Consider the following 25,072-nt stretch of genomic DNA (forward strand, 5'->3'; position numbering starts at 1 on the left):
CTTCTGCGTGTTCCAGTTGCTGCTTCAGTACTGTTTATTCAAGATTGCTTTAGATTTGGCAGGATCTGTTAAAAAAAAATGTAACTAAAATAGGTAACCTGTTTTTTTTAACATGCTTGGTGCTGGTTTTCAGGGATAAAACTGAATCCCATGGAGCAGTAAAGATTCAGGAAGAATGAATCAGTGATGTGTGGTCTTTATTGTTCACTAGTTGAGGGACTTGGCACAATGAAAGGGATATTGGCCTAACTCTCAAACTTTATTACATACTTGTATAGTGAAAAATATTTCTCCTTTAAAATTTTATTTAACATTCAAATAGAGCAAACTAAAAGTTTACATATTTCAGGTAGTTCGTTCCCATACAAGAAACAAGTATTAGGTAAGTACAGACATTACACTTGAGAAAAAGTGCAACCCAGCATGGTTAGCCAAATCTGTAAATTCAGTACTTTCATAAATGTCAGGAAAAGGCATTCAGACAAGATTACTTGTAGACGCACTGTCTACTATTCAGCAAGGAGTTTGATTTCCAGAAAGGGAAAGGTAGCACAGCAGGTGGATTCAGCAGCTGGATGGGAGTGGTGGAAGATGACAAAGTATCTTCAGCTGCTGTTGTATAGGGCAAGACATTTCTCATCAATTTCATACCCCCATGCTGTATGTTTGTGGGGGAGAAACAGCAATGAGTGATCAAAATTTTTGTCTGTTAAAATTAGGCTGCCAGCTTTCCTTAAAAATAGGAATACATGTCAGTGTGACCACTAGCTGGCAGTATAAATAGAACTCAAGGGATTTCATTTTCATGTGCAGTAACCTGTCAAGCTTGAACTCCTCATGTAAAAAATGTTATCTGGCTTGAGCTGTGCCTGAAGTGATTTTTACATCTGGGTTTGTTCTGGGTTATTTCTGTCTTCCCCTTCAAGCTGCAACCAGCTCCAATCCAGAGACTAAAAATGAAGCACAGAAACACTAATTAGAGTTTAGATGCCATCTTCCCAACCCAAAGCAAAGATACTGGATTTTCTTAAAGGAAAATACTATAAGCACATTTTGGACATTTAAACTTTATGGCAAAAAAAAAAATAGGCAATACTTAAGGGGAAAAAATTACAGGAGAAGGGATGTACATTTTTTCTGGGTTTACTTAAACACTAGAAGTTTCTTCATACAATGTATTATTGACATTTCTAGAAGTCTCTTGTAATATTTATTTCAGTAACCCCATTTTGTATAGGGAATGAGGTCTCTCTGCCATTTTAATTATTAGTGTATGCAGAGTGTTAGAAATCTATTCAAAACTTCTTACAGCCCTTTGGCTTCCACAATATTACTTGGCCAGCACTCCTCCCAAAAGTATGCTTATGGTTTAAAGTGATAGAAGTTACCATGAAGCTCTGGTCCTGATCCTTCATTGTGTCATGCATCACACTTTCTAACTGGCTGCAGAGATTTTGAGATTCCAGCAATAGTCCCTCACTGAAAAAAAAAGTTGCACAAATGATTACATCTATTGAAACTGGAAGTCTCACGTGTTAGAGATACATCCGGGGTATGTACTCAGGCTAGCAAGACTAAACTGATGGCAAATGTTATTTTACCAATCTGTTGTTGCTGCCACTTACATCAACTAAAAGTGTTATTGCAGTCCCTGGTACCTTAAGATTTACTGGTAAAGTGACCTAGAAAATGCATTCAAGATGGCATCAAGCTTGTATCCCTGTGCACTCATGGAAATTGTATAAGAGTCCAGAAATCAAAGACTAGAATGTTACCTGATGGGCAAAATAAGCCTGGCTCTGACAGACTATTACATTTTTAATTAACCAAGGAGGAATTGGTTCCATTTTACTCCTATAAACCAGCCACAATTACAATTGCTTGTCCCAGTTTTTAGGGCGAATGTGCAAATTCCTAGTGCCATTGTGCTCTAAAGTGACATTGTTTCAAGTCCAGCCCTGCCATGTGGTTTCACAGTGAAGTTTTAATATCACGTCGTCTCCTCCCTGTTACTGAGACAGAAACCAGAGGAACTGACTAGACACAAAAAGTGCACATTTACACTGGAGCTGGAAGGTGTAAAATTCCAGTTGTGTTCTCTCTCTAAAACAAGATAAGAGCATAGATCCAGCAGCATAAGTAGGATGACCAGACAGCAAGTGTGAAAAATTGGGACAGGGGTGGGTAATAGGAGCCCATATAAGAAAAAGACCCCAAAATCAGGACATCTGGTTACCCTAAGCACAAGCCGGAGGAAGGCCTAGCCCCAGAATATGTACCTAGTGTTTCAGATAGGATCCTATTCTGGGAAGCTACAGGGCAGTACTCCTGGGGGAATCCTGTGCTACTGCACGTGTGCATAATTAACTTTTTGCACAGGAAAAACAGTTGCTGCTGATCTGCCTTTTGCCCACCAGAGGGCACTGTGGTGACAGAACAAGGCAGTAGTGCCCAGCCAACAAGGGAAGAGCCTGCAGAGCCGCCTTTGCAGCAGGCCAGGTCAGGCAACACAGGGGTGGGGGTGGGGGGGGTGTCAGACAGGCTCATAAGGGCTAATGGAGGTGGACAAACTGGGGCAGGGACTGAATAGGAGTGGAGGTGCTGGGCCTCATGGTGACAAGAGGGGGTGTGGGGCCACATGTGCCTGACACTGGGAGAGGCTAAGGGTCAGCAGGGGGAAACTCCCTAACAGTCCATTTCTCTCCCCACCCAAAAAAAAAAACAAACCCTGTTCCATACCTAACAACCCTCCAAGTTTACACCCAGGCTCCTTCCCAGCACTTATTTCCCTCTCCCTCAGCTCCTCCATTACCCCTGACTTCCCCCCCCCCCAGCCTTTGCACTACTTTTGGGGGGTGGAGGAAATATGATTCTATATGGTAGTTTAAATGAATTAGAGTTCTGTATTACTATGGCTAATATGGAATCTATTTGTCAAAAAACATTTCTGAATCTTTGACTGTATTGTTACAGACATACTTGCTGACAGGTATTTTGAAATAAATTAACACAATATAATCACACCAGTTTCAATTATTTTTGGTATTTTGACAAATAAAATATGCAGAATTTTGCAAATTTAATTTTTTGGCACAGAATTCCCCCAGGAGTAACACTGTGTATGTCTCCTTGAGCTGGAACTTACACACCTTTCAACTCTACTGTAGACATGCCCAAAGTAATCTTAAAAATCCTTGTCAGCTAACAGTAATCTTAGGTGTTAGCTGTAACCATAGATAAACAATGTGTCCCTTTAACATATGCTTGGATGTAACTCCATCATTCTTCACTTTACCTTTTCTTGATAGATTCGGGTAAATTGTAAGTTACAGCTGGGACTTGTGACAGCAGCTGACCTGGGTTACTAAGCCGTGATGCATTCATACTCTCTGGGCTGCCACTGACAGGACCACGCACCTTACTCTGAAGGGAGAAGGCAGACAGGAAGGCAGATTCAGATTGCTGCATGCATTTTATTTCTACATAAATGTATTTCCAGGAGCAAGTGCTGCCATTTCTCTTAATGGCAAGTAAGGATTTGGGGTTTTCTTTAATACTAAGCTAGGCCCGGATTTTTAAACCAAATTCAACAGTCAGAAGAAATGTGATCTCAGGTCTCTGTCTATGCAGCATTTTTCTGGGTGCTGCCTTTAGCCCTGTACAGACTTCATACAACCCTCAGTAGCTGGTCACCCCACTAGAGTTGCAGAATATTGACTGCAGTTCTATTATCTTCCCTCAGAATTCAACAAAATTTATCTTTTATAGTATGTTCTTTATAGCAATTAAAGGACCACACCCACCCCTTAATGTATAAATGCCCTGGAAAAGAACATAATTGTGTTGAGAAGGGGGGAGGGAGGGTTTCCCATGTGAAATTTCCAACACTGGTGATGACATAGCTGCAGGCCACAGCATTTCAAAGAAGGGGTTCTAAAACCAGTACAGGCTCTTGGATGAACAACTGCAGCTATATTAAGGTCTCTACCATCAAAAGGGGGGCGGGGGGGGGGAAGAGGAGAAGAGGCCCCATTAACTTCTGTTTCACTCACGCAAGCAATTTTCAGCAGGTTCCATAATTCTTTCTGTCGTTTTTCCTGAAGCCTGACAACTGTGTTCTCATCTTCATTCATCAGGTTCATCACTTCCTCCACTCTGGGGAACAATTCCAGTGCATTCTGCTTGCAAATTACTGTCTTACTGTAAAGAACAATAATCAGGTCAGATGAGCAGCTGCACTGTGTCAGTTAGAAGCTCCAATTGTTTAACTCCTAATAACTGGAGAAGAACGTGATTCTTAATGTGTGAAGTTGTCTGAATATATCTTACTGAGACTAATACATCCCCTCATTGTACTAAGAGCAACAGAAGGCTGCCCAAACGTTCCTTGTCTATCTTTCATAAAATGGATGTTCTGGGACTCACCTGAGCTGAGCATAAATTAGACGGACTGTCTTTTCAAATGTCTGGATTGCCTGCAGGAGCAGTCGCACTATTTCCTGACTGTCACCACTGGTCCTCTGGTCTAGAGAGAAGAAAAAGGATCAGAAACAGTGTGGGGGCAGAGTGAGTTCATTAGAGAGACTATAAGAATCAGTCATGGTTTCTGTAGCACTGTGTCCTAGGCTCTAGCTCTTTGGAAAGAAGCCACTTGGCAGGGGGCTGAAGCCCAGAGATTATACTGGGGGATGGGTCTGTGGCCATAGGGAGGAAGGGCTGGGCAAGAGTCCTGCCTACAGCACATGCCTTCAGCAGTAGTTTGGGGAGAAGGGCCCAAAATGGCTTCATCCTGAAGAGGCAGCCAGCTGCTAGGACCAATTGGTGAAGAGATCAAAGCTGGCCTCCCCGCTTTGAATATTCATAGATTCTAGGACTGGAAGGGACCTCAAGAGGTCATCGAGTCCAGTCCCCTGCCCTCATTGCAGGACCAAATACTGTCTAGACCATCCCTGATGGACATTCATCTCTTTCCCAAGCAGCCACAATTGGGGTAGGGGTAGCAGTGCTCTTTTGGAACTGGAAAAGAGGAGAGAGATCATTTGTTGTTGGAGTGTAGGCCACAGGCCTGGAATGGAGAATTCTCAATACTGTTTAATGCTCTTTCCAGTTAATGGTCACACACAGCAACAAGACAACAGTGGCTACAGGTTCTTTACCTCTTGGCTTCTCCCTCAGTCGCCGGTAAAGTTCTCTGGCTTGTTCTTCCCTACAAAATAAAAGACAAGTGTTTCTCTGGAACCCAAATTGTAATTGGCCCCTTCAAGGACTCTCAAAAACCTTCGCATACCTGACTATGCAGCTGCCACACAGCTGGGCTATGTCAGCAGTCCAGTGCTGGCTTTTTGTTAGGCCCTGCCAACCCAGTCTGTGGTCTGGGCTGATGAACAGGTGCCTCTGATTGCCTGCATTCAGAAAGGAGCCACTGTGCTAGAAATGCTAGCATCACAGGCTAGAGAGGGTTCCAACTTACAAATCCTCCAGGGTGCCCCCTTGCTTCCGCCCTAGTGGGCTTCTCTGCAGGTCCACAATGTCTGCCTGCAGGGCCATCATCCTCTTCACCAGCTGATCCACATCCTCCTCCTGAGAGGAGGAGCTTCAGTTAATAACATTGCTCCCAGACATAGGCCCGCCACAGGGTGAGGGACTCTGGTTCTAACTGGCCTTAAATGGAACAGGAATTGCTTTCCCTTTTCATCCACAATCCTGCAGCCTTAGACAGGGAAGAAGGGCCTTGTGCAAAGACTGATGGGATATTTCCCTTTGATACAAGTAGATTGATTTGATTTAGTCCTCTCAGATTGGCCCCTTCTAATGACCTTGCTGCTTTGGATACCATAGCTCAGCTTGTGGTGAAGAGACACTGTTTGTTCACATTCTAAGGTGAACCTGCAGCTAGTGACAAAAAGGGGAACAAAATTTCCTCTCAGCTGTTCCGAAGGACTATTGTAATTCTCACCTCACCCACCAACACCCTTAACCTTACCCCTCAGATATCAGCATCCCAGTCCTCACATCCAGAGTCTACCTCAACCTGTGACATACTAATGTCAGGAAACAGGATCACTGACTCCTTCTGTCCCCCTGTATTCTTGGGAAAGACGGTATGTGGGCAGGTAGGAGGATAGTCACCAAGGAAATCACTTTTCAGTAGGCTTCTGCTCAGAGACAGCACAGCTACCAGGGTCTAACATTCTGTATTTCAGATGCCATCTCAAGTTAGCCTGTCACTCAGTCCCAGTATTTGGGACAGGTAAGTGAACACACTGAGCAGATGGTAAAGAATCCCCTTTTAGAATTTGGTATTAACACTTCCATTCCTACAGCCTTTCTGAGCACTGCCAGCCAACCATTTTCCTTTTCAGTTTTAACTTCCTGGTGAGCCACATCCTCTTCTCGTTACCCCAGCAACAACCCCATTGGCAACAGTACAATTGCTTTTGTCTATAATTGGCCCTGTTACAAGTATCTCTCAGTTTAGGCATTAGGAATCATCTCCTTATCTCCTCCATATCTTTCTGTCCTGACCCTTCCCAACACCGAAAGGGCTGCACAGGCCCGTGGACAAGGAAAAACTGATGCAACCTAAAACAAGGGAAGGGCTTGGTTTATCAGGCCAGTTCAGCCCTGGAGTGGAGGATGGAAATGCAGGGTAGCAGCAGAAAGCCGCCTCTTTCAGGCAGGCAATTAAACCTAAATCTAGAAACATACCCGCCCGCAAAGCTCCACAGCCTGCTCCATATCCCTCCAGGCAAACAACAGCTTCTCAGAGGCTGAAAAAAGAAGGAAGAAAAGTCCATTACTCTGCTGCATTTGAGGAAAGGAAGCTACCATGCTGGGATTGGAGGAGCGGATGGAGGACTCCCCTGCATGTCACAGGGGCTGTACTCACTGATTCCAAACTCTGTCTGCTCACTGTACTTCTCCAGGTCAATCTGGATGCTGGTTTTAAAGAAATCCAGCTTTGCCTTCAGCTGTTGGGACAGGGAGGCCATGGAATTCTTCATCTTGGAGAGATTGCTATTGTAACGCAGCAGATTCATCCTGTGGAGAAAGTGAGAAGGGTCATGTCGGTCCAACCCCATAGGAGCTGCACATAGTGTCTCAACTGATCCCAGACACAGCTTTCAGAGTCACTCTCATTCAAGCTTACAGATCCCAGTATTCTCCAGTTGAGCCATGATCAGCCCACATTTTCCTGTGTCACCAAGACAAATGAACAGGGCTGAGTAGAGCTGAGATTGCACAAAGACAACAAGGTTAGAGGCCACAGCTCTTAGCTCTCCATTAATTGCAAATAACTCCACCTTTATCAAGAACTTCCCCCTCCCAGATAGTGCCTCACTCCTGCACCACTGTAGGGCAGGTTTCTTTTCCTGTTATCCCCCTCTAGCCAGGAGGCCCAAGTGGAGCCAAGTATTCCCAAAGGGACCCCACTGTACATGGCTGCTCGCTGCCCCTGCTGAAGCAGGTTACAATCCTCCTTCAGAGTCCGAATCGTGTGCCAGACCTGACCCCACACCTTCCGTAGCTGGAAGAAGGACAGATTCTTCTTTGGATCCTGAACTGGAAACACAGAGACAGCATATGTTGTTAAAAAAAAAAAAAAAAAAAAAAGACAGGAGCAGTGCTGCAGGGTAGGAGTTATCACCCAGTCCAAGTCTGAGATAGGGTGCTACCTCTTCTTGAACCTGCACAGCCAAGTCTCTGTGCCCATCACATCCCGTATGGGGCACTAGAAAGGCTATTTCACTGCAACTGGCCACAGTTTGAGAGTCTAACTCAACAGGTCATGATTCTTCTCTACCCTCAATTAAATCCCACCCCAGAGATTGAATGCTATGACAATCTGCTTTGCTGCCCACTCCACTCTCCAGAGCAAATGTCCACCCCCTACATCTCACATATAAAGCAAGCTCTCTGTGCTGATTCCCCATGGAAATAACCTATGCCCAGAGGAAGTCCTTACGGATGCAGTCGACACTTTCTGGATGAGGCCGCAGGAAGATCTGCCTCTCATAGGCAACTTTACGGTTGTCAAAAAGGAAAAGGAGGTCTGTGTCCGTGGCGTCATTCACCTGCAGAGATGAGACCTATCTCAGTACTCTCAGATATAGTATCCCACAGCAGCCTCCACTGAAATAACCCAGAGCCAGCTGGCTCGCCATGGCCCAGGATAGTGTGAGCAGCAGGAAGGAGGGCTGCTCTGCTTCAGTGAAAACAAGAGTGGGATGGAGGGAGTGTGAGGCTGGGGTAGGTGCTCAGAGTGCAAGGGCCAGCAGGTGCAGGCTTGGCTAGCAGTGTTCAGGTTTCAGCCCCAGGCTCACCTTGCTGTCAGCCATACACTGAATAGCCAATTTTTGAGGGTATAGTGCAAGCCCCGCCTCCTGCAAGAGCTCCTGCTCCTGCTCTGGAATACCAGTATCTGACTGAATCCTGGCCTTCACAGTCTGCAAGGTTTCCTCTTCTGTCACAGGGTACATGTGCAGAGTGCCCGTAACCATGTTTAGGACGCGAACCAGCTGCAAGAAAAGAAGTGGGACATGGGAAGAAGCCAGGGCATGGAGGTCATGGCTGAGCAGAGATGCCAGGACTCAGACCAGGGGATGGAGAAGGAAACTAGGAACACCAGGTCCATATGGCCACTTTAGGGCTGCTTGGCAACATCGTGCCAAGATCTTTGACCTGCATCAGACAGAAGGGAGGCCACGTGACACAGAAAACAGGACCAGCAACTCCTCTTCCCTCTGCCAGAGCGAGAGAGGCACAGACACTCAGTGGAATAACAGACAGGAAAAGCCCTGTGAATACTTCTCCTCAGCTGGCCAGGAAGAAGCCAATGTGTCTTGGACTTTGCCCTTCCACATCAACCATTGCTAATTCTCCCTGAATAGTTTTCCAGAGTACTTTTCCTTGATTGTTACCAAGTGACTATCTTTTAGCCTCCAGTAAATCTAGGTCCCCTTGTGGCTTCAAAATAAACAGACTTTAACAAACTCAGAACTGGTAAGTAAGAAAATCTAAGGGTTAAACAAGTTCACGAGAACTGGCAGTTTCTCAAGGAGACACTATTAAATGCATAACTTCAAATTATTCTGATATGAAAGAAAGGACAAATATTAAGAGGTCAATATGGCTCCATCAGGAGCTCTTTAAATGACCTGCAATAAAAAAGGATTACAATAAAAAAGTGGAAGCATGGACAAATTGCTAATGAGGAGTACAAAAGAACAACAAGCATGTAGAAACAAAATCAGAGTTATATACCTAGCTACTAACTGATGACAAGAAGGCTGAGGAATTTAATGCCTGTTTTACTTCAGTCTTGTGGTTAAACAGTGACCACATACTCAAACACACTTATTAACATCCAGGGAGCAGGGAGAGACACCAAAAATAGGGAAAGACAGGTTAAAGAAAATTTAGATAAATTAGATGTACTCAAGTGGGCAGGGCCTGATGAAATTCATCCTGCAGTACTTAAGGAATTAACTGAAGCAATCTTGGAACCATTAGCATTATCTTTGAGGACTGGACAAGGGAAACATACTACCTGTCTTTAAAAAGGGGAACAAAGAGGACCTGGGGAATTACAGACCTATCAGTCTAATTTTGATACTTGGAAAGATACTGGAACGAATTATTAAATGATCAACTTCTAAGCATGTAGATGATAATAGGGTTATAAGGAATATCCAGCATGGATTGTCAAGAACAAATCATGCCAAACCAAGCTGATTTCCTTCTTTGACAGAATTACTAGCTTTAAGGGGGGGGGGGAGGGGAGAAGAGCAGCAGACATGATAGATCTTGATTTTAGTAACACTTTTGACACAGTCCCACATGAGGGTCTCATAAGCAAACTACGGAAATGTGCTATAGATGAAGTCACTGTAAGGTTGGTACACAACTAGTTGAAAGACTGTATTCAAAAGTAGTTATCAATAGTTTGCTGTCAAACTGGGAGGTCATATCTAGTGGGTTCACACTGCAGAGGTCAATCCTGGGTCCAGTACTGTTCAATATTTTACTTGGATACTGGAGTGGAGATTAGGCTTACAAAATTTGTGGATGACACCAAGATGGGAGGGGTTACAAGCATTTTCAAGGACAGAATTCGAATTCAAAATGACCTTGACAAATCAGAGAATTAGTCTGAAATCAACAAGATGAAATTCAGTAGAGGTAAGTTCAAAAGAAAAGTAATGAAATGCACAACTACAGAATGGGAAATAACTGGTTAGGTAGTAATACTGCTGAAGACAAGCTGGGAATTATAGTAGATCACAAATTACATATGAATCAACAATGTGATGCAGTTACAAAAAAGGCTAATGTCATTCTGGACTGTATTAACAGGAATGTCGTGGTAACTGTCCTGGTCTACTTGGCAACGATGAGGCCTCAGCTGGAGTGCTGTGTCCAATTCTGGGTACCACACTTTAGAAAAAAAATGTGGACAAACTGGAGAAAATCCAGGAGAATAACAAAAATGAAAAATGGTTTAGAAAACCTGATCTATGTTGAGAGGTTAAAAAACTGGGTATGTTTAATCGTGAGAAAAGAAGACAGGGGAAACTTGATAATCTTCAAATATGTTAAGGGCTGTTCTAAAGAGGATGTTGATCAATTATTCTCCATATCCACTGAAGGTAGGACAAGTAATAATGTTATAATCTGCAGGAAGGGGAGACTGAAGTTGGATATTAGGAAAATATGTTCCAACTCTCAGGGTAGTTAAGCTTTGGAACAGGCTTCCAAGAGAGGTGGTGGAATCCCCGTCATTGGAAGTTTTTAGGAATAGGTTGGACAAACACCTGTCTGGGATGGTCTTGGTTTACTTGGTCCTACCTCAGCACCAAGGGTTGGACTTGACTTCTTCAAGTCTCTTCCAGTCCTACATTTCTGAAGTTAGCAGAAGGAACAAAGTCTGTCATTCTGCTGCTCAGCAGTCTGCAGCCCCAGAGAGCCTAAATAAACCATCCACACTCTCTCACCACAACATAGACCAATTCAGTACAGAAGGAGCTTCCCAACATGGGGCCCGTCCATTTTTGTGCCACAACTCTTTGTCTACTTGACAGCTCTGCAACTCTACTCCCTGCGGATCAGCTCTGCATTTGGGGAGAACAATACTGACCTCCTTTGAAAGTGCTTTGAGATCTACTGATGTAAGAGTTCAGTATGATTACTGTTATTTAGTACCAGGCTGTAACAAAAACTCACTCTTGTGGATATACTTGCTCAGACCAGCCCTCAGCAGGGCTTTTCCTTCTTACAAAGCAGCCTCTCCCATCTTAATGGGGTTTCCACACATCCTTCCCTAGCCCATGACTCAGGCTTCTCTCATAGGCTAACATAAGCCACGCTCTCTGGACACTGGTCTGTCCATGAAAATCCAGTCCCAAGACTCACCTTTAGGTTCAGTATATCATCCAATGCCTTGAAACAGCCATTGGGTCCATAAACAGGGTCTGTTCCTCTCTGCCGCGGGTGCCACATTAACATGAGCTGCAGCCATTTCTCCAGCCGCCCAGCCAAAATGCTATGAGGCAGAAACAAGAAGAACCAGAGAAGAAAGACGTGTTTCAGTTGGCCATACCAGTTCGCATCTACAAAAAGAGATCCAAAGCTCAGACCTCCCCCCCTCCCAATCTCTTAACTAGAGAACAGAGAAAGGAGCATGGAACCTTCTACAGCAAGCTAACTGGATCCTCCTGTTTTCATCTACAGAAACTTCAGCCAGATGAGACCATGTGCATTGGGTACTAAACTTTTCAACAGATCAGCAGGGTCATAGAAACAAAACAGACCCCTTCTTATTCCCAGGAGGACATATCCAGCTTATCCCCATGGGGTGCATTTGGGTCTCACCTGTTTAGATTATTGGGATATGGTAAACTGCTAGAAAATTTCACTTCTCCAGCCAAGTCTTCATAGACAACAATATCCAACTCGCTCTTCTGTCGCACTTTTGTGTGCCTAAAGAGTTCAAGCAGGTACAGTGACAAAGTAAAGAAAGTTCTGCGATCCCTCTGCATGATGACAACTGCACCTCACCCTTCCCAGGACACACATTAGCCTCTAGCCAATTTCACAACACACAGAGGCTGCTGAAAACACAGATGCACAGCTAACAAAATCAGTCCCAAGTATCTTATTCAGACATTTGCAACTCCCCTGCAAAACATCCCAACTTGTATTTAAACCTGACAGCAGATATGCTGATGCTGCTCCAGCTCCAGGTTAATTCTGTTTGACCAAAGATTGTCAATCCCACTGGCCCCATAGATATCGTAGGTCTGTCCAAAAGAGATTTACCAGGGAAGATTGAGCCTGGCAGCCAACTCAACACTCAAGTGAAAGGATCAGCTCTCCCACCCCAATGTGAAGGGTGAGATACTAATTCCGCCAGCCCCAGGAACCACCCAAGCTGCATGACAGTCAAGTGTTTGAAGCCAGGAAAGCTCTTACAATGCCTAAATTCAAATCCCTAGTAGGCCATGAAACAAAGAATGATTAACCCTAAAATTGATAACCCCTTCCCTCAAACACCATGAAAACAGGACAGTAGTTTGGATGCCAAAGAGAGTTCCTCCTCCTTCTCTGGCCCCATCTTACTCACCATTGCACAGGCTGCCAGTTGGGCAGAAATGGTCTGAAACCTGTTATGCATTCAAATGCCAGTGTGCCAAAGCTCCAGTAATCCACCGTCACTGTGTACTTCTGCTGTTCCAGCAGCTCTGGAGCCTGGGTCAGCCAACACAGGTTAAAGATTAAGCCACTTTTCTCTCAGACCTCAACTGCACCTGCCTCCTTGGATGTTCATTACTGTTTGCGCATCACTTTGGAAAGCTCATGCTAAGTGTTTTAACACTCAGGAACCTTATTGGCCTCTTTGACCAGTCCTAGGGGTTAATGAAACTCACACCCTCTATGCAGCAGAAAGTTAGCAATGAAATGTGAAAACCCAAATGTTGGCAAAGAGCAACAATACAGCCTGTTCTTTTGCTTCAGCATGTGTATCCCAAACACATCCATACCTGCATGGTCGGGACTCCTCTCCCACCCCACAGCCAGATTACAGTGCCTGCTCCCTCCTGCTGCTCTTCCCCACAGACCTTGCTGGTCACAGAATCACTACAAGCTAAATCCACTCCTTACCAGGTACTGCAGCGTCCCAACGAAGGAAGTGCACAGACTGCCCTGATCCAGCTCCTTAGCATACCCCAGGTCAATGATCTTGTGTATTAACTGAGAGAGACAGATGGCAGGCAGTAAGAGGACTGAAAAACACATTCTGCAATGAGGGCATGCACTTCTACAGAGAGAACAGATGATTTCAGTACTCAGAAGCGCTGGGAGAAGGGCAGGAAGCATCAAGGCAGTGTTGTGCTCTTGCATGATCATGAGAACAAAGCCACAGATAAAGCAGCTCCCCAGGGTCATTATGAGCTTGAGATGCAAGGAACTTGAGATGTTATTGCTGACTTACAATAGAGCCCAGTCTGAATGGAGGGACTTTCCTAGGAGAGCTGGATCACTCTGGTCTTTGAATAGGAGTTTATTTTTATTTCCTGAGGAGATGTTCACTGCTCCCTTGAGGAGAAGCAAGAAAGATGGCCAGATCTGTGCCTCTTCTGGCACAACGCTGCCATAGCCATCAAGTGGGGGGAAGCCTCTCATGGGTAGAGCCATTATAAGAACTCCTGTGCTGCACCCCTGCTACCCCTATGTAGGGGGTGTGACCATAAAACTTTCCCTAGTTATTTTGGTGTATGTCGCGGTCCAACCTGGCCCCAGGATCAGGGAAGCATAGAGATGGCTTAATGGTTCCTTGGAACCACCACGTGAGATGTCATGTGCCACCCCATGGTGCCCTGACTGGGAAAGGGCAGTCCAAATAGTCATGCTTAGACTGGCAGTCTGCAGCAGTACAGTGCAACAGCCCAGCCACCATTTCATCACACAGCGAGGACTAGGCACAGAGTGTTTAAACTAAAGCCTCATGGGATAGGCAGAGATATCTGGTGGTCTGAGCTCAGTCTGTAAGCCAGGAACCACACACCCCCAGCCAATTTCCAAACAAATCTGACACCTATTACAGCTTTGGCAAAGTCACTTCCTCTCTGCCTTGCTTCCCAGTCTGTAAAGGGTGGGGTGGGGTGGGGTGGGGAGAAAGAGAAGGATACAACTCATAGTACTTGGATGTTCAGATAAATCATTAAAATAGCAGGTTTGTATAAATACCAAGAATTACAAGATGAACCACCACCACCACCACCACCTCTCAGATCATGTTCAGACACCCTCATTGGGGCTAGTCATTTTAGCTTGCGAGATCTCTGAGAGGGATCATGTTTTCATCTTCAGCTCCTAGTCATTCACTCTCTCTCTCACTCACACACACACTTTCGTGCTCCCGCCCTTACACTCCACTCGCTGTCTATATGGCCAAAGTCACCCAGCTCCTGCTCACCCTTTGTTCTCCTTGCTGTAGGACAATGTTCTCAGGTTTCAGGTCTCTGTGGATGATCCTGTTCTCATGAAGGTACCTGAGAGCAGAGGCTGAGACAGAGAGAGGCAGCTGTTACTCAGCACAACTAACACCTCCCAGCATTACTCCAGAGGACCTAAGCCTGCAGGTTCTAAAAGGCAAACACGGCCAAGACCTACATAAGAGCCACAAACAACCCACATGGATGGGGGCCTGGCTGCCCTGGAGAGGGTTCCTTCCCATGCTTCACCACAACAGCAGAGATCTTTGAGGTGCACCTGTCCACAATCCCTAAATACTCATGCTTGGGGACTGGAGGCTGGCTGTGCTGGGGGCATCACCTCATTACCATAGGTCACTTCGGGTGATATATGTTTGAGGAAAGGGGGCCTGTTCAAAGCAAACAGTCCACAACAAGCGCTATAATGTCGTTGTGCGTTCCCATCAGTCTCAGATGCTATGGTGATAATGTAAGTCAATGCGGAGATGAGGAGCCCACCCCAACCCTGAGAATGGTCTGCAGCTGGGAATCCCTATGAGGAACACAAGCTGGAACTCGCTCATCCTGCCTAGCACCTCCCAGGAAATCCCTTGAGCACGTTTCTCGCTGGGAAAGGAAACACACTGCTTTCCACATCCCAATGTCAGAGACAAGTCAGAGGCCACTTCCCTTCTGGGGAGGCTTGCAGAGCAAGGCAGGAAGGAGGATACTATTAGATACCTATCTAAAGGGGAGGCATCCAGCGTCACAAACCTACTTCACATGGAACTAAAATGTCTCCCTTCCCAGACTGGGACAGCGGCAGGCCCTGCTGCCACAAAGCAGCATTAGGCAGACCCAAAACGAAAGAATTTGAAGAGCAACTAGCAAAAGACCCTAACAGCAAATTCTTTTGCAAGTACATCAGAAGCAGGAAGCTTGCCAAACAGTCAGTGGGGCTACTAGATGATCAAGGTACTAAAGGAGCACTCAAGGAAGACAAGGCCATTGCAGAGAAGCTAAATGCATTCTTTGCATCAGTCTTCACTGCAGAGGATGTAACGGAGATTCCCACCAGGGAGATTCCCACACCTGAGCCATTCTTTTTAGGCAACATATCTGAGGAACTGTCCCAGACTGAGGTGTCAATAGAGAAGGTTTTGGAACGAACTGATAAGTTAAACAGTAATAAATGACCAGGACCAGATGGTATTTACCCAACAGTTCTGAAGGAACTCAAATATGAAATTGCAGAACTACTTATTGTGGTATGTAACCTATTGCTTTAATCAGCCTCCATACCAGATGACTGGCAGATAGTTAATGAAATGACAACTTTTAAAAAAGGCTCCAGAGGTGATCCCGGCAATTACAGGCTGATATGCCTAACTTCAGTACCACGCAAACTGGTTGAAACTAGTAAAGAACAGAATTATCAGACACATAGATGAACAAGATTTGTTGGGAAGAGTCAACATGGCTTTTGTAAATGGAAATCATGCCTCACCAATCTATTACAATTCTTTGAGGGTGTCAATAAACATGTGGACAAGGGTGATTCAGTGAATATAGCGTACTTAGACTTTCAGAAAGCCTTTGATATGGTCCTTCAAGGCTCTAAGCAAAGTAAGCAGTCATGGGATAAGAGAGAATCAGGAACTGGTTATAAGACAGAAACCAAAGAGTAGGAATAAATGGTCAGTTTTCACAGTGGAGAGAGGTAAATAGTGCTGACCACCAAGGATCTGTACTGAGACCAGTGCTGTTCAACATACTCAACTGATCTGGAAAAAGGGGTAAACCGTGAGGTGGCAAAGTTTGCAGACAATACAAAATTACTCAAGATAGTTAAGTCCAAAGCTGACTGCGAAGAGTTACAAAGGAATCTCACAAAACTAGATGGCTCAACAATAAAATAGCAGATGAAATTCAGTGATCAATGCAAAGTAATGTACAGTGGAAGACATAATCCCAGCTATACATACAAAATAATGGGGTCTAAATTAGCTGTTACCACTCAAGAAAGAGATCTTGAAGTCATCATGGATAGTTCTCTGATAACATCTGCTCAATGTGCAACAGCAATCAAAATAGCTAACAGAATTAGGAAAGGGCTAGATGATAATAAAACAGTAAATATAATGCCATTATATAAAATCCCTCTTATGCCCATACCTTGAAAACTTCATATAGTTCTGGTCGCCCCATTTCAAAAAAGATACATTAGAACTGGAAAAAGTACAGAGAATAGCAAGAAGATTGATTAAGGGTATGGAACAGCTTCCATGTGAGGAGAGATTAAGACGACTGGGACTGTTCAGCTTGGCAAAAAGTTGACTAATAGGGGATCTGATAGAGGTCTATAAAAATCACAAATGGTATGGAGAAAGTGACTAAGGAAGTGTTATTTACCTGTTCACATAACACATGAACCAGGGATCACCCAATGAAATTACTATTCAGCAGGTTTAAAACAAACATAGGGAAGTACTTCTTCACACAATGCAGCCAACCTGTAGAATTCATTGCTAGGGGATGTTGTGAAGGCCAAAACTATAGGTTCAAAAGAGAGTTAGATACATTCATGGAGGATAGCTCCATCAATGGCTATTAGCCAAGATGGTCAGGGATGCTACCGCCTGCTCTGGGTGTCCCTAAACCTCTGATTGCTAGCCGCCAGGTCTGGATGACAGGGGATGGATAACCGCCCTGCTCTGTTCGCTCCCTCTGAAGCATCTGGCACCAGCCACTGTTGGAAAACAGAATACTAGGCTAGATGGACCCAGTTTGGCCATTGTTATGTTCACTTACCGATATCAGAGAGCAGGATGAGAATGGCTCCCTCCCGTAAGCCACAGCAGTTCTCAAACTGGTTCAAGTACTGCAGAGGATCAAAACAGAGTGTAAACTAATCTCCTCTGTGCCTCAGTCCTGGGTTTGGCCCCAATCCTGCAAATGCTTATGGATGTGAGTAGCTATGCAGAACTCAATAGCATTACTCACATGTGTAAGTGTCTGCAGGATCGGGTCCTTAAATAGTAAAACTACAACTTCAAACACCATTTCCCTCTCCACAGATAGGAAAATTGCCATCATCTTCTCCAGCAACTCTTCCAGGAGGAAGAAACCCCTTCACAGCTTCCTCCCCCGTGTCCCACAGCAGGTGGCTCAGCCAGCCAAGCACCAGTCTCCCTAATTGCAGCCATGTGCTTTGGGCACTATCTGCATTTGGGCTTTTAGCAAAAGTTAGAAAAACAACATCAAGACCAAAAAGAACAAGTTCTTTTTCCTGCCGACAGCTAGGAGCTTATCACTTCTGGGCAGAGGTCCACCCACTGACCTGGTCTGGGATGTTCTGGGCCATACTCACATCCTGTTCTCCATCTCTTACACATCCCTTGCTCTCTACGTGTGCATCCCACAGACACACATTTGCTCACTGCCCCCAACAGAAATGGAAAGTTTCTAATAAAAATCCAGAAAGAGGATGTAAAAATGCATCCGGGATCAACCCTGCCGCTTGCTCAGAGGAGGCACAAGCAGGCACAGCCCCAGTTCAGGAGGATTAGGTGGCAACAGTATGTGGAAGCAGCTGGGGAAATCCCACTGAATCACCCACAGTTGAGCCTCTTCAGAAAAAACCCTACACTTCCCCCAGTAGCCCCTGCCCTCCCAGGATCATCAGCCCAATGTCTCACCTTGCGAAGGTCTCCACCCTGGCAGTATTCCATGGCCAACAGAGGCAAGTCAGTGGGTGCAAGGTTCTGCATCCCTTCAGGGACTTCGCGGGCAGCCACCACATTGGGATGATTCAGTCTGAGGAAAGGAAATGAGGGAAGCATGAGATCACTGGAACCAATTCATCTCAGCCTCCTCCCAGCAATAATGGAAAGGGCCAGCATCCTGAAAAGTGATCATCCAAACGAGAGCTTTACAGTCTCACACACAGGTAGGTATTAAGGAAGGTCACAATGGGACTTTAACCCTTCGGACATAGAACTAGTGCACTTCAAAAGCTTCCTTCACCCTGCTCAATCCACTCTCTCCCCCCAGGACAGGGCTTTAGTCCTAACTCGTCTCCCGGCTGTCCGTTTCCTCATTCTCTCTATGAGCATCCAAACTTTGACATGCAGCCTGCTCCTAGCCCCATGAGAAGTCAGGGCTACATTCAGCCCATTGCAGCCTGCACAAAGCGGGCTGATTCAGCAGGGATATAAATGGTGGGGTAAGTTAGCCAGGAAACTGGATACCTAGCAAAGTCATGTAACTTGCACTGATGGGGCTTTCAGTGCATGTGCAGGACACTCACAGAAGACAGCACAGGAACAACAACAAATAGGAAGGTGCAAGATGAAGCAGCTCCCTAACATGCACTGCTCCCAGGCTCCTGGGGCCAAACACAGCCCCAACCTCCATGGACCTCAGCACCAGGGGCAGATCTGGATGCAAGTTACAGGACTTAGCCTCAGAAAAGGGGTGTGAGTGACATTCTCCCCCAAGAAATGCGACCTGCATTCAGCACACCGCATTCCCATTACTGCTGAACTGGGCTCAGCTGGAAGCTGAAGAGTGTTGTAGGCATCTCCCTGTATGACACACCCTTCTGCATGCACTTCACAAGCACTATAGGCAGCACATGCTACATTACAGATGCTCAAATGGAGTCTGAGTAAAGTCCCCTTTGAAAACATGGGTCTGGTTTTGTGAGCCCTATTGTATTTAGATGGAATATATGAGCCCAGAGATGTTAACGAGAGTTTCAGTCTTAAATAAGGTTTGTTGTACAGAGACCTCAGGCTGCTTAGTACCATGGCAAACAAACAATATTAAACACCACTTTAACCTTTTATTGAAGACACAGAAAAGGGAAAACAGTGAATACTTTATATTTCAAATGCTTTAACTAAGGCTTTCATATTAACATCCCTTGCTCCCTTTCGCTGAGAAGAGTTTCTAGAAGGAAAGATACAACTGAAGAGACTCTTAAACAAGGGTATTAACCAAGAAAATAATTGTCCTTTTGGGGAAAGAGAAAGGAGGGGGATAGAAAAGAGAAGAAATAAGATGGGGATGGAAAAGGACACGTGGGGAGGAGGCAGGGGAGAGAAAGGCTCACAGCCCAGGTGGTGTTTGGGTTTCAGCCAAAGCCAGTAGAGATGGTGACATCCCCTGGGTCCCTCTCTCTGCCCTAGTCTGGTGAGCACCTCTCTCAGAGTCAAGATAACAAAGGACAAGGATCCCAAGAAATGGAGGGGGTAGTAGCTGAGATGGTGCAGTTCACCCACTGACTTTTTCCCTGAAGTCTTTCTTTAAAGGACCCCAAAAGGAGTGATAGGTGGGATAGCCCACCCTCTCATTACTTTGTCCACCAATTAGATCTAATTGCCAACACACTAACTTTCGTTCACAGATTTTTGGTGTCTCACAGTCTTGTTTACCAGGCATGCTCTTAACAAAGTTCTTCAATTATATCACTAGGCCTTTTTGTGAGGACTAATTCAACCTGTCTCCCTTTCACACCTTTTTCCATTAACATTATTATAAGTTATTGTGACCTTTTATAAGCTTTCATTCACTTTTTACAGTTGAGCTCACAATTAGGGTAAATGTGTAGGTCCAATTATCACAACAGTGCTCCAAAAACTTTTGTTTCCCCACTGTCTCTGCAGAAGCAGCAGCAAATTACTAAAGCTTATTTCACATCACTGATGATGCTGATGCACAAACACAGAAGGAAGTAAATAAAAGGCAGTGGCACTGATTCCTAGCAAAACAGATCCCCTCTGGGGAACAGTCAATGGAGAAGACATGTCAAGAAATAGACTTCACCTTCAAAGTGCTTGACAGTGGCCATCCCTTCCCTTCCCACGCTCATGGATTCAGACTCTTCTACACACAGATCTAGGCCCTCAGCTGCTGAGCAAGATATCAAGGAGTAAGGGATCACACAATGCTCACCTTTTCATTATCTGTATTTCCAGACACCATCTCTCCCGATTTCGGAGACTTAGCTCCTGACGACACTGTTTAATAGCAATCTGTTCCCCTGTTTCCTGCACAGACACGGAGAGAGTTAGGACAAAAACATGTTTCCACCAGAGATGTATTGTGGGGACCAACAGAAGATGTAGCGGCCCAAAAAAAATGTAAGGCTATTCTTGGGGATCCTCCCAGCTCTTCTTCAAGGCCCCTCCCAGGGAGACAGTCATTTAGGGCACCAAATATGCACCAGAACAGAAGACACCAGCTCATGCCCCCTCCCCCACCTCCTCAAAACCAAAATAGTATCCTGAATTTCAGGCTCATGCTTGCAAGTCTCCACAGTGAGGCTAAATTCTGAACCATGGAAGTTCACCCCTCTTTTCATACAGAATGTGTCCAGAGACCAGGTTAGCAGAAACAAGAGTCCAGCAGAGCTGTCATGCTCACAACTCAAGGAACTGGTTCTCAGATTGGTTGTTTTCCATAAGCATTAGCTGGCTGTGGGGGTTCAACATCAGAGGAAGCAGCCAGCAGGCATTTGCTTACAAGACACAATGGAACAGTCTAGGCTGCAAGCAGAGGAAGAGATCGGAGAGAGCTGGAGGCTGAACGCTCTCACTCCCTAGGTGTACGAGTGGATGGTGAATGCGATTGGAGCATAAGGGACCAGTAGCCTCTCCCCCATCCCAGAGAAAAGGGAACCCCTACCTTGTTGTGCCATCTGAGGACATTTCCAAATCCCCCTGTCCCAAGCCTTTCCTTCATCTCCCAGGGACCACACGTCTGGATTTGCAGGGGAGGCCGGCTCATTGCGGTGAATGCCTGTGGCTAAAGGACGAGAAGGGGAGGGACAGAGACCTTGTTATTAACTTTCCTGTAAGTGAGTTAGTTACTTTGGCAACACACGAAGAGGGCTGAAGACATCACACCAGGGCCCATCTGCCCGGGGGGAGGGGGGGGCTACCGGGGGTCACAGACCCAGGCGCGGGGCAGTTCGGCCTTGGCCCCCGGGATAAAGGAGCGGCCCAGGAGTCCGGGTCTCCGCTCCGAGGGGAAGAGCGGCCGGGCCCGGCAAGGCCGCGCCGCCCCGCCTGCCCGAGGGGGGGGGGGGGAGCCGGGCCCCGCGGCGCCCCTCACCTGCCGCGGGACGAGCCTGGCGCTGCCGGGTCTCGGGCCCAGGCTCCGGCGGCCGACCCCGCCCGCGGGACTCAGCAGCAGCCTGGCACCAAGGCCACAGCAGCGCGCTTCCGGCTCTGACCTCACAGGACACGTGGTGCCGCCAGGCGGCGCCCCCTGCCGGCCGCCGGGACGCACGGCAGCGCTGCGCCAGGGCAGGTCGGAGCAGGGACCCCAGCCCGGGCGCAGCCCCCCATGGGGACAGCGCTGGCTGCAGCTCCGCTCCTAAGCGCGGGGGTCCCGAACAGCAGCGCGGACGCGGTTCCGAACTGCAGGCTGCTGTACAGCGATTTCTCTGGCGTTAAAGGCGGGGGTGTCACCAACAAAGCTGCAAATCCGTAGGGCGTTTGGCCTGAGGGGGAGAATGGAGAAAAAGCTTTCCAGCGACTGGGAGGCTACTAGCTATAGCACTGGCAACAGGATTAAAACCCCAAGTCAATAGGACTACTGATCTACGTAAATGCTTGCCCCATCGGGGCCTTCATAGACAAAATGGCCGGGTTTGCAGACACCACTTCAGTTCCAAGGAGTTATTTTTGGCTTTGCTTGATTTAATAACATTTTCTGTTTCTACTGTAATGGGAGCTGCCGCGTACAAAGATAACAAGGTGAGTGAGGCAGGAGGGAACCCCAAGTCAAGTGCAGTGCACCACTCCTTGCACACTCTACCTTGTACTTCATTCAAGCTCTCTTGGCTCTAGCAATTGTTCTGCAGGCATGAGTTCGCCCAGGGCCGGCTCCAGGTTTTTTGCTGCCCCAAGCAAAAAAAAAAAAAAAAAAAAGCCGGAGTGCCGCCCCTTGAAAAGGGGGGCCCCCAAAGGGCCAAAATGCTGCCCCTTGAAAAGTGTCGCCCCAAGCACATGCTTGGAATGCTGGTGCCTAGAGCCGGCCCTGAGTTCGCCCCTCCCCCAGGAAAGCTGGGACAAGCTATTTAAGTAAATAGAATCATTTTGGTACCACTGGTTTCTCTCAAATGAGAGCTAATGGGACAGTAAAGAATGTCTTACCCAATGGCCAACACACTCCTTGTCACTGCCTGCTCTTTCCCACACTCTCCCTGCTTCTCATCACAATCTCTCCCTTCCCTGGCTCTTTTCTCCCCCCTCACCTTATCCATCTCTCCCTCCCACCCACTGTGCTCCACAACTCAGAACATTGTGACAGCTCACCCAGAGATTGGCAGAGATGCTTTTCAAAAGCCTGGTGAGCTCGGAGAATAGGAAAGACAGGCACCTGAGTCACAATTTCTCTTCCCTGCAGAGCCAGTCCTTTGTTTATCTTGTTCACACCCTGCAGCAAGGAGGAAGGAAGTTCAGCTCTGAAGCACCTATCGTTTTTAAAATTATCTGAAATGAGAGATTACAGCAGACCTCTGGGATCAAGAGCTTTGTTTTTCTCACTAGTACCCTCCTAGACAATTGTTAAGATCTGACTCTTGAAAACTGTCATTTCTCATCTGCCACCTAAGATAGGTGAATTCTACATGTAGCCAGGCAGGTAAACAGGACAGGGGTCCCTGACTGACTGACATACATACACATCTGCTTCAGGCATGTGAAAGGGGATGGCTGGTTATGAAACATCATCAATCCCTTCAGTACTCTGAATCCACCGGGCAATCAGGAAAGGCTTGAGTTATAGTAATAGTGGGTACAATATTCATAGATAATACTCACCTATCTCACAGGGTTGCTAGGAGGATTAACTAGTTAATATTTGAAAAGCGCTTTGGAAATGTGAAGTGCTCCCCCAGATTAATAGATTACTATTGTTAGTTAATGGATTAGAAAGGTCTAGCACCGATAGCTCCAGATATTTAACATTTTGATTATTTGACACAATGGCTCCAGCTGTTACCATTCCCTCAGCAGCATCCACATACTAATGGGATTTTAAAATTGGAGCACAGCAGTAGCCCTACATTATCCGGAATAGGCCAACTAGTGGGAGTACCAAGTTCACCAAATGGGTCAGGCTCAATCAACCCTGCCAAGATCCCATGATCTGAGGTTAGGAGCAGGTCATTAATTACCCAGAAGAGGGCAGAGTCACAGTGCTATGAATGGGCCATAAACCAGACCAAGCACATTGCAGGAGAGAAGATTTCATCAAGAACCCTACCAAGGCAGGTAGATTAGAGAGGTTGCTGATGGGGGCAATTATATATATGGCTGATGTGCTCCAGTGAGAAGGTGCTTTTGTTCAGAGGAGATGAGGTCAGTGAGTTTGATGGAGATGTGGAGCAAATGGGCTGCCCAGAGAGAGTGTAGAATTTATGCTTACTTCTCAGTCTGCAAGAGGAAGAAAGGCTCCAGGGTGCTTGAAGGAGACCAGGATGGAGGGAGACTCATTAAAGGTGGGACTAGGAGTCTATAGTGAGATATTGGAGCCTTTGCTGATGGCCAATGAAAGAAAATTAATCTTTTCCTTCAGTGCAACCACTAAGGAGATCAGCTTCTGATGTCTGAGATCACCATGAATTCCAAATTGCACCATTGCCACTTTCTCAGGAGGGATGGGTCCAACCTGTGGGCTCAAGTGAGCACATTACTATACCATTACATTTCCTCTAACATCCAATGGGCTGGAAATTCCCCAAGGAGTGTACGGCTTACTAATTATTTACAAGACATTTCAGCAATCTGGTATGACCCTTGTCCAAAGCTCCTTTTAATAGCAGCCTCATATATTGCTCCCTTCTGGACACACAGAGTCTTTACTGTGAATGGATACAGCCCACAGATACACAATACCACGGCCTGGCCAGAGGAGGTTCTGAGTGACTCTCCTTACTGAATGCAGTGAGGGCCCAAAGTGCACAGCATGTCACAGAATCAGACCTATGCAAATTTAAGATTCACATTTCACTTGCACGGGAGTCAGGAAATTCACACTTAAGGTTCCCATAGCAACTGGAACTTGGCCCCCCCTTGCGTGTATGTATTACAAAAGGGACTTTTTATAGGAGCACATAACACTGGGCTCTATCAGCTGACAAGAAACAGCATAATACAAAGGACATTTATTATATATAAAGGAAAATGTGCAAATATACAGACTCATAATACATAGGCTAGGAGGGAGTTTTACCAGACCTGCCAGAGAAGGGACAAGTAGGGAAGCAAAACAAGGTTATAGTATCAGTGAAAGGCATCCAAAGAAGTGGGTTGTAGCCCACGAAAGCTTATGCTCTAATAAGTTAGTCTCTAAGGTGCCACAAGTACTCCTGTTCTTTTTGTGAAAGGCTGGTGAGCAAAGCTCTCCCTGAGGAAAAGGGCCAAGCTCTCTAGAGGGTATATGTTGTAAAACTGGTGTGGGCTACCTAGAAAGGTCTCCATTTCTGCACGTGGGGTTACACAGTCAACTCTCTACTCTCGGGGGTCACACAATTCTCCTACGGCACCTGGGATCCCACAGTCATTCCCCGTGCCCTCTGGGGA

The 25,072-nt window shown here is 46.1% G+C and overlaps 1 protein-coding gene across 2 annotated transcripts; it reads right to left on the reverse strand.

Moving 5' to 3' along the window:
• Window positions 1-180: 180 nt before the first annotated feature.
• IKBKB (inhibitor of nuclear factor kappa B kinase subunit beta) lies at window positions 181-21,272 on the reverse strand. 2 transcript variants are annotated; one of them, XM_065399171.1, is made up of 21 exons: window positions 21,165-21,272; window positions 20,433-20,527; window positions 18,173-18,290; window positions 17,286-17,355; window positions 14,477-14,565; window positions 13,162-13,251; window positions 12,623-12,747; window positions 11,872-11,979; window positions 11,413-11,542; window positions 8,325-8,519; window positions 7,967-8,075; window positions 7,440-7,563; window positions 6,890-7,041; window positions 6,709-6,770; window positions 5,471-5,580; window positions 5,157-5,206; window positions 4,426-4,525; window positions 4,053-4,200; window positions 3,296-3,423; window positions 1,389-1,479; window positions 181-950 (listed from the first exon to the last, which is right to left on the reverse strand). In XM_065399171.1, exons 1-21 carry the CDS (start codon window positions 21,264-21,266, stop codon window positions 882-884), a joined length of 2,265 nt encoding a protein of 754 aa, XP_065255243.1. In that variant the 5' UTR covers window positions 21,267-21,272; the 3' UTR covers window positions 181-881. The 2 variants fall into 2 exon arrangements, with proteins under 2 accessions (XP_065255243.1, XP_065255242.1); XM_065399170.1 differs by lacking the exon at window positions 181-950 and having other exon boundaries at window positions 1,195-1,479.
• Window positions 21,273-25,072: the final 3,800 nt, after the last annotated feature.

This window comes from Emys orbicularis, chromosome 2 (genome assembly GCF_028017835.1).
Source record: "Emys orbicularis isolate rEmyOrb1 chromosome 2, rEmyOrb1.hap1, whole genome shotgun sequence".
NCBI classification, from domain to species: Eukaryota; Metazoa; Chordata; order Testudines; family Emydidae; genus Emys; species Emys orbicularis.